The 14,035-nt window shown below is 43.0% G+C and overlaps 1 protein-coding gene across 1 annotated transcript; it reads right to left on the minus strand.

Annotated features, from left to right (window-relative positions):
• Nucleotides 1-731: 731 nt before the first annotated feature.
• kat2a (K(lysine) acetyltransferase 2A) lies at nt 732-13,704 on the minus strand. Its single transcript, XM_076264967.1, has 18 exons — nt 13,383-13,704; nt 12,463-12,586; nt 11,987-12,132; nt 11,703-11,792; nt 11,333-11,514; nt 8,767-8,958; nt 8,374-8,480; nt 8,001-8,114; nt 7,639-7,775; nt 7,193-7,401; nt 6,523-6,649; nt 6,086-6,196; nt 5,308-5,451; nt 4,836-4,950; nt 2,269-2,302; nt 1,978-2,041; nt 1,577-1,661; nt 732-963 (listed from the first exon to the last, which is right to left on the minus strand). Exons 1-18 carry the CDS (start codon nt 13,605-13,607, stop codon nt 770-772), a joined length of 2,400 nt encoding a protein of 799 aa, XP_076121082.1. The 5' UTR covers nt 13,608-13,704; the 3' UTR covers nt 732-769.
• Between the last annotated feature and the right edge of the window lie 331 nt (nt 13,705-14,035).

Here is a 14,035-nt window from a genome sequence, read left to right on the forward strand (position 1 = left end):
GTGTGTGTGTGTGTGTGTGTGTGTGTGTGTGTGTGTGTGTGTGTGTGTGAGTGACAGACAAGAATGGTAAAGTAGTAAGAAAATGATGTACAGGGAGATGGTGACTGTCCTTTTCCTTAAGTCCAGCACTGGTAGCCTGGCATCAGGAGTCCAAAACAGTAAAAAACAAACAAGACCAAACGATTCACTATACGAAGTGACCTAAGAGGAAACAGATGGAACACACACAGGCAATACCCTGGCCATTTAGATTCGTATGGGATTCACCGTCTTTTACACTGCCTATTTATTCTACACTTGTGTCTGTGTGCACACATCTTAACATGTATGCACACGTATGGATATATGCCCAAAGATACATCTGTTTAAATAAACAAATGTAAACACATTTAGATCAACTTCCTAGAGCCTGTGTGTCTCACTGTGTGTGTGTGTGTGTGTGACGGAGAGAGAGAGAGAGAGAGAGAGAGAGAGAGAGAGTGCATTCCATCATTGAGTTGATAAAGATCTACGTGTGTGTGTGTGTGTGTGTGTGTCAGCACTGCTGTGTCTGCCGAAGTGTGGCTGAAGTGGTGTTGTGGTCATAAACAGTACTCCTCTGCTGCAGCTCAGTGGTCCCTCTTTAGCGACTGATGACCGCTGATCCCACCCTCGCCTGCCTAATCTAATGCCCAGCCCAGCCCCAACCCAGCCCCAGCCCAGCCCCAACCTGGCCCCAACCCAGCCCCAACCTGGCCCCAACCCAGCCCCAACCCAGGGCTCCTTCTCCTCACTTGTCAATGAGGCCACCCTCCTTGAGCTTGAAGTAGAAGAACTTCTCCAGGGTGTTGGCACATTTGCAGTACTCGCTGTCGGGAGGGTTGTACTCGCGGCAGTTGGTGATGACGCGCTGCAGGTCGGCAATGAAGAGCTTCTTGGTCACGTAGTAGCGGTTCTTCAGCCGCTCCGTCATGGTCTTCAGATCTGCATGGGTTGGGGCAGGAAACATGAAGGGGAGAGGGAGTGGGGTGGGAAGGCAAGGCCATGGGTTAAGTAAGTATAAGTAAGTATAAGTATATCCCGTAGGGAATCCCGTGAGGGAAATTTGGTCTCTGCATTTATCCCAATCCGTAACGACATGAAGAACGATATCGTTGGGGATCACTTTCAGAGCGATGAAATGGTGTGTGTATATGGGGGTTAGGTGGGGTATGTGTGTGTTTGTGTGGAGAGTAATGGGGTGTGGGGGGGCAGTGTATATGAGTGTTGGGGGGATTAATGGGATGTGTGGGGGAGGGGGTGTACCTGTGTGTGTGTGTGTGTGTGTGTGTGGGGGGGGGGGGGTTGGGGACTGATGAAATGGTGTGTGTATATGGGGGTTAGGTGGGGTGTGTGTGTTTGTGTGGGGAGTAATGGGGTGTGTGTGTGTGTGTGTGGGGGGGGGGGTGTACCTGTGTGTGAATGTGGTGCACCGTTGTGTTTGTTGAGCAGGGTTATGTAGCCTATTAGCACTAGATGTTTGTGTGTGTCCACCGCTGTGTTTGTGGAGTTTTCACAACTTCATTAGACAAACAAAAAAAGGCTAGCACATGCTCACCAATGGGAAACCGGATGATCTCATAATAATCAGGAGCCTCGGACTTCTTTACTGGTTCCATGAAGGGCCAAGCATCAGGATGGGTCTGTCACACAAACACATGCTATATATATATATATATAAGTGATATGCTAAATTAAAAGTTATTTTAAACAAAATGTAAACACATTACGCATGATGAAGGCACACACCATTTGACTGGATTTGTGAATAACTGAAATGTGACATTAATCTAATTAGTGTTTCCTAGTTGTGATGTTGACTGTTGACTGTTTTTATTGAAATGAACCGTTTGAATTACATCCATTTAATTAGCACTATATACACTGACGTGATTTTGACCATGTATGTCCTTATCACTGTTAGTGTAGAGCCCTACATTATTGAGGAGATGTTCATACCTTGATCTGGGCCAGGAGATTCTTCAGCATGTTGTAAAGCAGGTCTGGGTCTTTTAGCTCCTTTCTGCAGGATCACGGATAACACGCGTAAAAGAGCTGCAACATCACATCTCAACAAACACACTGATGAATGTGCTGCTCATGCGTGTCCGAATAATTATTAAGTTTCCAAGATTTCCAACAAACCATAAATGAATGGTGGCATGAGTGGGTTAACTAGCTAGCTGTCATTCAGATCTAGGTCATATTTAAAAGTGTAATTCACAAAGGTTTTCATTCAAGGAGTCTCACCCTTTTTCTTTTGCAGGCTTCCAACCCGTCTCTCCTGGGGAAAAGGGGAGACAAGGAGCAGCATGGTTAAGGAACACTTACGCTGGGACATTACAAATGCCTCTGACTGAGTGATACTCTGGCTGAGTGATGACTCACTGACACTTATTTAATAATAGGTTTTTAATTCCATAGTTAGCGCATATGTCCACTCCAGTAACATTGCTTCTAAAGTTCACAAGATGGCACAAGACCTCTTCCTCTTGAGTCCCAGCAGGAGATTAGAAAGGAATCATCCCGTAGGCTTAATTACTATTTAGACATAGTAGGGCTATGGCTCTGGGAGTCTTTCAATAAAAAAAAAAATATATATATTATTATTTTTTTTTTAATTTTAAAGTGTTTAATAAAAAGTTTAAAGGGAGTGTACCATTTATAAATGAAAAGCATGAAGGACAAGTTGCATTGTGATTCATTTGATTTGAGAATAATTGTATTGCCAAATAACTGAGTCATTCCATGTTGGTCCATGTATCATTCGTTCATTCATTTTTCCATTTAAAAACAAAAATCAAAAAAACGAAAATGCACTTGTTTTTTCTTCATATCCGTTTCCTAAAGCAAAAATCATAGACCTTCCTGGTACACTCGCACAACCATAACACATGGGCAAAGGCTGTTAAAGGGAGATCTACTGGCAATAGAAAGCCTATACACTATGTCACGTTAAGGGAATAACTGTCCAGTCTGTGTGTCTACACCCACACACAAACATCTAGTGCTAGTAGGCTACCTAACCCTGCTCAACAAACACAGTGGTGCACCCACACACAAACATCTAGTGCTAGTAGGCTACCTAACCCTGCTCAACAAACACAGTGGTGCACCCACACACAAACATCTAGTGCTAGTAGGCTACCTAACCCTGCTCAACAAACACAGTGGTGCACCCACACACAAACATCTAGTGCTAGTAGGCTACCTAACCCTGCTCAACAAACACAGTGGTGCACCCACACACAAACATCTAGTGCTAGTAGGCTACCTAACCCTGCTCAACAAACACAGTGGTGCACCCACACACAAACATCTAGTGCTAGTAGGCTACCTAACCCTGCTCAACAAACACAGTGGTGCACCCACACACAAACATCTAGTGCTAGTAGGCTACCTAACCCTGCTCAACAAACACAGTAGTGCACCCACACACAAAATGTCAAACAGGTGCGTGCTGGTGCACAAGGTTGAAGAAACGGAAAACTATTGTTTTGTGAGGAAGGGAAGGGCGGGGGCCCCTAATAAACTATTATATCTTTAGCCTATTGAAATTTAAATAGGCTTGTGAATCTTCAAAATTAAGAGTGGTTTCGCTGTTTGTATTTCATACATGAAACCAGTGTTTGTTAATTTAAGGCCATTTCCGCAACTACGGCTATTTACATGAAACCAGTGGGAAAGATGGAAAATAATGTAAATCTTTGTTTTCCGATGTTATATCTTAACATTAAAACATTTTGTTTACTTGCCAGAACACAATTGCTGTGATCCGAAGTCACCGTTGTCCTCAAATAGAAAGCATAGCCTAGAAAGTTAATTTGCCCAATTCTCTTTTTTTTCCGCAAATCAGTTATTTTACTGATCCAAAGTTGTTTAATAACTATGTCCACATGTACGGGTTTAAAAACGGAGATTGTTCCTTCGTATTGCAAAATAATTCCATCCACACAGATACGCAAAAACAGCTGTTGAAGGCTGAGCACGTCAATCAAAGATATGGCCAATCGGAGATCTGACAACGTGTTAAAGAAAAGGGAAAAGGGAAAACTTCCCATCACAATCCAAAAACTCTGAAAAAGAGTTTCATGTGGATGAAAGGCCTTGTTATCCGTGTTTTTCATTTTGGTTTTAGAAACAGATATAGAAAAAAAACGAATTCATTTTATTTTAATCACCCTTAAATGTCTTAAAAAGCAGCCTAGTCGGACTTTAGGATGGAGGACAAACATGTTCTCAATATGACTTAATCATTAAAAAATTTTACTCCATGCCCATTGATTTTATATAAGGCCCTAGATTCAGAACAGAGCAAAAAGAGTAATTATCTATCTACAATAATATGTATGGTAAAACATTGGCATTTTGTAAAGTAAAATAATGTAAATAACCTTCTCCCACATAGATTTTCATGCCAATTATATGTGGAGACCTCAAATATATATATAAAAATTAAAGTAATGATTGATACCAAATGGGTACAAAAAAACAAAACAAATTTATAATACTATCAATGTCACTCTTTTTGTACTTCATCCCCCAAATCTACAGCATTATAGAAAACCAATAAGCATGCTGTACAAACTTTAGTGGTTCACTAATACTGAGAACATGCTCGTCTTCCGTTCAACAAAGTCTGGGCTGTGAAGAATACTTTTCAAGACATTCATGCTTACAGGCTGTAAAACTGAAATAATATCAAGGGCTTAAAAATATGAAGACATAGAATTTGAACAGATTATTTTACAGGTCTTGGTTGTGAGGCACATTCATGAAATCGACAAGGTATCGACAAGATCATGAGCCACACATACTGATGCCAGGGATGCTTTCCACAGGGATCTGCCGCACCCCCTCCTTGAAGCAGGTCAGTCCTGGGTACACCTTTCTAATCTGGCTCTGCTTTCTCTCAATCAGCTTCTTAATGATCTGCAGCAGAAAGCAAACCACACATAGATTCACTATTAATACACACTCACACACACACACAAAACTGCAGGTCAACAAACTTTAAAACAAAATGTTAAGAGTTAGTGAAGACAGGCATGCCTTTTCATAGATGTATTACCTTGACAGGCTCTGTACTGCACCAAACGAAAATATCAATTTAGAACACAAACTTGTGCTCAGGGCAATGTTATTTCATATTAGCGTTTGAATGTGCTTTGGAATTATCAAATTAAATGAATGAATGTGTATTTGATGCTTTAAGGGCATGGTGTGTGTGCGGGTGTGTGCGCACGTGTGTGTGTGTGTGAGTGTGTTTGGCCATGGGTGAAGTGTTACCTCTTTCTGCCTCTTGATGATGTGCGACAGCTCGGTGTAGGGGATTCTGGGGTTCAGCTCACACTCCATGAGGGTGGCACCCTCGTAGTCCTTGATGTAACCAAGGTAACGGCTCTTGGGCACTTTGATGTCTTTGGAAAAACCCTGCAAGAGCAACGCAAATGGAGCCACACAAAACCTGTTCAAATCAACCAAATGGCAAATTTAATTTGCTGCCCAAGCTAGTCTAGTAACTCTCCGTTGGCTTGCGAGCTTGAAAAATTTAACTTTGATAGGGCCAATCACATCGTGTATAGAGTTGTTAGGCGGGCTTAAACAATGATTGATGGCAGAGTTGAAACGGTTCGCCGTGAATTCCCTGCTACTTGAAAACAAAGAAGGTGGATGTTGCTGTTGGCGAATAGCGTGACACGAGTTAAGCTTTTTTAAGTTGGCAAAAGTCATAGCCAACTAGCTCCGCTGGTGGGAAAACGCATGGAACTCATGAGTTGTAGTGCTCTCCTATTGCGTGCAAAGGGAAATTGAAAGACTCGCCCCTCGGACTGAGCACTGCGCATGGCGAGTCGCCAGACCTTACATTTTAATGTGGGTCTGTCTCATCAGGCTGTGTGTCTGTGGCAGCATACCCTCTTAACAGCCACAGAGACACTCAAGAAGAGCTTTACAAAAGCACATCCATTTACCCACAATTCCTTATGGGAGGGAATAGGGTGAAGGAGGAAGTAAAACAGGAGGAGCATGACTGCACACTGGTTAGGGCTAGAGGGGTCTGACCCACCTGTTTCTTGAAGTAGCCGATGGCGTACTCATCTGCATATGTGAGGAAGTACAAGATGCCGTGCTTGATGTGGTACTCTTTCAGATGGTTCATTAGGTGAGTTCCATAGCCCTGCAGTGGAAGGAACACACAGAGTGTAAAATTGCATAATGCAACCTGTACTCTGTATTGGCTTTATTCAGAAGTGCAGTTTGAAGAGGATTTTAATTAGAATCCACCCTCTTCTTCAGCCATCTTGTGTCTTCCAAATTCCAAAACATAAAATTTATGTCCAAACAAACAATCTGATATGGTTTACTGAGCCATATAGAGTGCAATTGTCTTCACGCGCATCACCAAAGTGAATGTAATATTTTCCTTTACAGACTGGAAACCTTTAGAACACTTTAAACACTGTGTCCTCGTCATGTGTGGGTGTGAGTGTGTGAATACCTCACCTTGACCTGCTCGTTTGAAGTGACCGCACAAAAGACGATCTCTGTGAATCCCTGAGTGGGAAACATTCGAAAACAGATCCCTCCGATCACGCGTCCATCTTTGATCAGGGCTAAGGTCTTGTGCTTCCTGAAGGCAGCAAAATGGCACAACGCAAGTGTAACCAACACGCATTCACATTCAGAATTAATGCTCGATTCTCTGCTGGGTTTCAGTTCATGAAGGTACAATAAATTACAACACAATAAATAAATGTGCTAACATAATATGTGGGTACTCAATTGCACCAAACAAAGCATGCAAGCTGCTCTACTGCTACTGAAGCAGCGATTGACCTCAATGAACTATGTCTAACTGCTGGGTTTGCAGCCGGCAGCCATTGTCAGAACACAAGAAGAACTCAAGATAGTTGTGAACACTGATAGCAGTTGCATAGCAACTCATGCACTCCAGGAAAAAAGAGAGAGATAACATCCAAATTCTGGCTTAGTCTTATTCTGTTTACTGTATGTGTGACTGAACCGGTCAAGGTGAGCTAGTGTGTGTGCCAGACTATGGAAATCCAATTTTATAGCCACGACTGGTTTAGTGTCAGGAGTGCAGATTAGCACATCTGGTGATTCAGAGTGACAGGTCAGAGGTCAGCATGTAGACATGGGGTGGAACACTTACGGGTCGAACACAAGCCGTGTGATGTACTCTTTGGGCATGCGGGGCAGCTGGTGGGAGAAGACGTTCTGCAGGCCCACCAGCCACATGAGGATCTTCTTGCTGGACTTCTGCGACAGTGAGTTGCCGATGACGTGGAACTCGATGATGCCACGGCGCTCTTCCAGACGGGCCGTCTCGTCCCGCGCCGCGTTGGCCGACAGCAGACTGGTCTGGAGATGGACAAACATAAATGGACTTTCTGAATGTATGTGTTTGTTTTTTCTATAGAAAAAATGTAATATGACATTATGTAAATGTAATATAATATGTCAACTCATTTGAATGTCACTTAGCAAACATAGGATGCCACCAGAAAAATGTGCAGTGGTCTCTTAATTTTTTCAGAGCTGTGTATATGTGTGTGTGTGTGTGTGTGTGTGTGTGTGTGTGTGTGTATGTGTGTATACCTCTGGCCCGAGCATAGCAGCAGGGTCAGTGATGGTCATCATGACCTCGTTGACCAGCTCCATTGGGATGTCTCCCATGACCCGGATACGCTTGGCATCCTCAAGGGTCAGCGCCTCAGGAAGCTTACGCTTCTCTCCTGAACCATGACAGAGAAAGAGAGAACAAGAGAGAGACAGAAAGAAAATAGGAGGGGCAGGTTTGCATACAAAAAAGCCCACCATCAGTGACCTCCACAATGTCCTGTTGCCATACTATGATCACACACCTAGATCACATATAGAGTGATGCTGTACAAGTGCAGTTCAGCAGAAATAAAGGAGGAAGCATACCATTAGTTAAACTAAGGTGTGGGGATGCTTACCTGTGATTGGTTCAGACACAGCAGAGTCAAGCCCCATGCTCCCAAGAGAAGAGACACCACTGCTCAGGTTCTTGGTAAAAGATGGAGATCCTGAGACAGCCCCAGGACTCAACACTAAAGATGACATGGACATGCACAGTCACATGATAAAGACAGGAAACAGATCAGATTTTTGGATTTGTATGTACATTTTTTTATGTCTATGCATTTGATCGCTCACTGCTCCACTAAACCCAGAACTATGGACTGAACATTTATCTTACATTGCCTGCCCCCCCCCCCCAAAAAAAAAACAGAACAGAAAGAGCAAACCAACGAGAGTGTTTCAGAAAGCTGCAAGTTGGCACAGGATGGCTTGTGCCTGCCGTCTCACCTGTCTGATGTCCCAGCTGTGCCCCCTCTGGTGCTGGCATGGTGAAATCAGCGTCCCAGATAGGAGACTTCTCGCCGTAGATCTCCTCCTCAAGCATAGACAAGAACCTGCATCCCACAATCACAGATTATATTGCCACATTTAGATGGCAGGTGGCTTCACAGCCAAAGAATACTACAAAACTCAAATGATCATATAGAACATATTTAACATTTACACTGTACAATGATGGACACTCCACAGTTCCTTCACGTGGAAGAGTCAGATGAAGTAAACAAAATGTAAAAGAATGTATTTACATATCATAAGACAAATAAGAGGCATCTGGTACAAAGAATGTACCACATGACGTTCCACTATTGTAGCTGACTTTGGAGATGTTGTGCGTCTTACTTGGGGAAGTGGGTGAGGATGAGGGTGCGCTTCTCAGGGGGCAGCTTGTCCTTCTCCATGCGGAACTTCTCCAACAGCTGCCGCCGGGTGACCGTGAAGATCGACTTCAACAGGCTGCGGCCGAACACCTGAGTAGTTTCGTACCGCGGTAGGCTGTCGTTACTCTGAGGGACGTGGCAGTAACACAGCCACCTAAACACACAGATGCACCCACACACACACACAGACACACACAATTAAAAATTCCAGTTCTGGGCTAAAGTAGTGCAATGTAGACCCTGCTATAAAAGCAGCGATAGAGAACCTAGCTACAGACATAGTCACACAGATGAGTCATGTTGAAGACATAACCATCTCAAGATGCATCTGTATCATTTTATATCAGAACACATCCACCACACAACACATTGTTCTATGTGAAATCTATTCAGGAGTCCAATCAGAATGCATGGGCTGTTTAGGGCCAGTGTAGAAACAAATAAATAGAAATAATGAAATGCGCTAGGGCTGCAGCTATCGATTCTCTTTTGGAATTGAGATTAAAAAACTTATTTTGCGTAATTAAGTGTAATTTGCATATGCACAACAAATGCCATGCTGTAAACTAGCCATAGTCACTTCAAAGTAAAATAATATATATCTGTTTTATGTAGATTTGTGCATCTGCAGCATTTACCATTACTACCAAATAACCTCAAACCACAAAAAATAACTGCAGTTTTTAAAGTGCAGTTATATTACAATACAGTGCAGTACCAGTACAGTAGGCTACTATGCAGTACAATGCAGTTTTGTTGTGTCCAAATACTGTATTTCCGGCAAAAGAACTGCAAATATTTCCTCTTAAACAGCAGTTGACACTTAATGTAATGCTGTTTTCTTATATAATATAATATAATAATAATGACTGATGTAGGCAATTGGTGAGGTAGCCTAACCTAACACTGGGAGTGTGTGTGTGTGTGTGTGTGTGTGTGTGTGTGTGTGGGAGAGAGAGACGAGACGAGCGTGTGTGATGAATTTTTTGGTGTATTGTTCACTTGCAATTTTACATGAATTAGTTTACTAATTAAAAATGTCCACAACTTAACATCATATCGACTCATGACATTAGGCTACAGCCGTACGTTCTAACTAGCTAATACATTAAATCTGCTAAGATCAATGTTTACGCTGCCTTGTGTCGGCTACGCTTGGTGAGCTGTGGGGTATACTACGAAGCACGTTAGACATTATCTAGGCTATGTAGACATATCGAGGCTTCACAAAGCCTTGACTCAGGGGTATACGTTAAGTGATACTACGATAGCAGTTATGTGATTTTGTCAAACTAGGCTTTGAGCTCAGATCTGTGCGCGTTCTCGGTGTTGGGATGACATTGGCCAATCGTGAAATATGGAGACACAAGACCGTTTTTTTTTTATATTAAAAAAAAATTACTTCTGCATTTATGAGCGATAGTGTAATCTACACTGCGGTCATTTTTAGTGTCTAGCCTAGAACATCAAATAAATCGATTGTCATCAGATGTTGTATGGTATGCACGTCCATAGTGGCATATTTGCACACACAAAACTATTAAAGCGCAATCGAGATCCAAAGTGTTTGTAGAGGCGGAGCTCCACCTGTAAGATATATGACAGAATCCTAGACGTGAGATAACTTCGTTTTTCAAAACAATTGATTGGTCAGTGGGTGGTAGATTACACGATTTGAGCTATAACTTAGCACATAACCTCCTCCCGACCAGGTTTAGTTGCGAGCATAAGATACCATGGTGATATAGCGACGCTAAAACAGATCCACTTTCGTGTCACAGCCTACCCTGGCTTTGAGCGCAACATACCTCGCTAACCCACTAATCGAGATTCATAGTATACCCCACTGGTGTTAACAACTGGGTGCTTTCGGCTCAGATGTTGAATCATCGTTGACGTGCTGTTGTTGTACGCCAGTTCTGCTTTGCAGTGCACACATTGCACCTTGTCTTCTTTTCTAAGTTTGAAATGATCCCAAAACTTTGGACATTGTCTGCCTTTTACAGATGTTTTTTTTGCTCTGTCATTGCGCATAAACCTAATTCTGAATGTGGTGTGCGTGTCAGTAATAACAGTCCTTGTGAAGCAATAATCCCTGAGCTGAGCAGGCCACATAACACAAGTGATAGGAATTAAACAAAGCTTCAAGGCAGAGAATTTTCCAAGATAATTTTTTTTGTAATCGAATTATTCGAGTTACTCGAGTAATCGTTTCAGCCCTAAAATGAAAAAATTCATTCATGTTTTGTCAAAATAACATCTTTTCAATCAAACTTCATTGGAAATGAATATCTGAAAACAATGGCTATGAGACGCCACTATTCTGTTGAAGTTCACACACTATGCAAGTAAGCAAACATTGCACACTGCATTAATGTGCACTGACAGAAGTACGCCATATAAGACAGAGTGTATGTCTTTGCCACAGGACAATTTTGCAACACCAACAATTCAACACCAACAGACTCAAGAGCTGACAAACAGAACAAGCAAACAAAAACAAAACAAAACAAAACTCCTCGGGGCACCTTGTGTAGTCCACTTTATACGCAGAGCCGTCATCTTTCTGGGCTCGCTGCCGGAACTGGGACGGGGTTTCCAACTTCCAGTAGTTTAAGCAGAGCAGAAACATCTTACTCAGCTCAAACATGGTCTGGCGCTCCTTGGGGGGTAGATGACTAAACTTGTACTGCACAAAGTTCAACACTCCCTGAGGCCGTGGAAATAGAAGCAAAGTGACAAGCAGGGAATGAGGACCGTGCTGCACACAAAAAAAAAAACACCAAGCGATAGTGTAATCTACACTGCGGTCATTTTAAGTGTCTAGCCTATAACATCAAATAAATCGATTGTACACCATGAGAAGAATTAACGAGAAAGAAGCAATACAATACAAACCTGCTCAATATTAGGTTTCTCAAAGGGGGGGCTTCCCAGGGAGCCCTCCACGATGGGCTTCCCCATTTGAAGGATGCACTTCCTCAAGAGCTAAAAAGCAAAATGAAAACACACTGCTACACCGTACAGCACATAAACAGCAACCCGGCTTCACCACAGTTAATGCTGAGTCAACCATTCATAAAGGTGCTTGTTGTACATGTACACACACAGTCAACGTTTTCCCCAGCACAAGCCGTCAACACAATCATGACAAGTGTTTGAAGCATGTGTTGTCTGATTACCTTAAAAAGGTAAAAGTACACCTGCTTGGTGTCTGTATCTTCTTCCTTGTGCACAGACATGAAGAGGTTCTCCACATCAACCACCATCCCCAGCAGGCGGTTCATCTCCTCCTCAGAGACGTTCTCCAGGTGAGACACGTGGTCGGCTGCATCACCAGAGGGAGAAAAGTAATGTTAGACCATCACCGAACAGATTCCACCATGTGCAACCTAGACGTGACCTGGCAGAATAAAAAATGACTGAGTTCTGCAGGTGTGCCAACATGCAGCAGGTTAATTCATGTCAACATCCACTGCCAGAGAGAGATTCAAATCTTCAAGTCTTTCCTGCATCCTCCACATCTAAGACCCATTATGTAGACCATATCTATCTAGATATACTCAGTCAGCAACTTTGACTGTACATGTTGAGAAACTGACCGATGACTTGTAGGAGTGTGTGCTTGTAACTATGAGCAGAAAGATTGAAAAGATACCCAGGGCGTGGCTGCAGCTGCGACATGGCTCCGTGAGGCTTGCTGCCTGCTGCTGAACGTCCATCCGAGATGCGGTTGGAGGATGAGGATTCTTCCATCCATTGCACTTGCAAGCATCGTTTGCCTGTCGTGAAAGTAGTTTGTCATGACTACGTTTCTGCGTTATTGGATCACTTAAAGTTCAAGGCACCGCTGTGACCTGCAATGTTACTACTTAGGGAGTATTTAACATTAACGACGTAAACTGATTTTGACGTTGCAGGTGCATCAACTAGATCTCGCAACTACAAAGCCAACTGGTCATTCGCCAAAGTGCAAGGAGTAACGTTATCCTGTTAACTGTGCACTTGAACATTGCCTTTCGTGAACAATACTCGGCAACACCACACTCAATGCATAACAAAAAGGCTATAACAACAGAAATTAATATTTTCGTGATCTGTTTCGTGGACAGACAGATACCTCAAGTTCTCGACAAAATATTGTTAGCTTTGCCGTGACTGCTAGCTAGCAAACGAGCTAGAAAACATAGTTGACGATCATTATCATTTCGCCTTGACAGTCCTCCGACTAAGGTGCACATGTTCAGCGTTACCATTTCTTGACGGCCATTAATTATACAGACACGTTATTGACACGAAAGTCGTTTTAGTGGTAATGTAGTTGTTGTTTTAAGTATAATGTAGCTAGCTAATAAAACAGCTAGTCTGCTATAGCTAGTTAGCCATCTCATTCACAACAATCATGGATGCTAGCACGGCAGAATTGCAGCTAGCTTGCTAAATCTTTCAGGGATCCTGTATGTTATCCATACATGCTGTTTAAAAACATAAACGTTTGCCACACATATTAAAACGCAAACGGATTTTTGCCAAGGTAGCTAAATTGAGCACTACGTAACATTAAGCCGTTTCCCATACCTTGCAAGCTGAGAAAACTCCCAGTTTTTCAAGCTTTTTCGCTCTCGGAAAAGCCCGGACTTGAGCTTTCTTTTGACTTGCCCACTGTTGCTGACTTAGACCCGGCCTGGCTGGGTCACTATTCCCGGACGCGGACCCCGTGGTCGAATTCGACCCAGACGTCCCACCAGACTGAGCCTGCTGTAGCCGGGGTTGCATGGAGGCCTGAGACGCCGGCTCCGCCATAACAGCGCCCTCACTCCCGCAATCTGCACACTTCCCCTCCTTGTTTTGGGTACCAATAAAGTTTATTGACGCTTTCCCGATGTTCACGTCTCCACACGGCAGCTGACATTACAGCGCATGCGCACTCGCTATATTTGGATATCTGGGAATTGTAGTAGTAGCAGCCTACTTCACTCAAACGAAAAGGAGTAGGCCTATCGGAGAATCGGTTCAGGTTCTGTCAGTTTCTAAATGTTTGTCGTTGACAAAATGTTTTAAAATGCCACTGGTGATGAGGCACCCAATGCAAACAATATTAAACAACATAACAAACGTGTTTGACGTTGTTGTCTCTAGTTTGTCTCCGTTTTCCAGCGACTGTTTCATATTTTATGACATAGACCTATTTAAAAATGTATATCCAGCGACCATCACGTTGTAGTCTTCCT

The sequence above is a fragment of the Alosa pseudoharengus genome, unplaced genomic scaffold, assembly GCF_046254945.1.
Source record: "Alosa pseudoharengus isolate Yale_2024_CS ecotype anadromous, Long Island Sound unplaced genomic scaffold, YU_APseudo_1.1 YU_APseudo_1.1_scf_4, whole genome shotgun sequence".
NCBI classification, from domain to species: Eukaryota; Metazoa; Chordata; class Actinopteri; order Clupeiformes; family Clupeidae; genus Alosa; species Alosa pseudoharengus.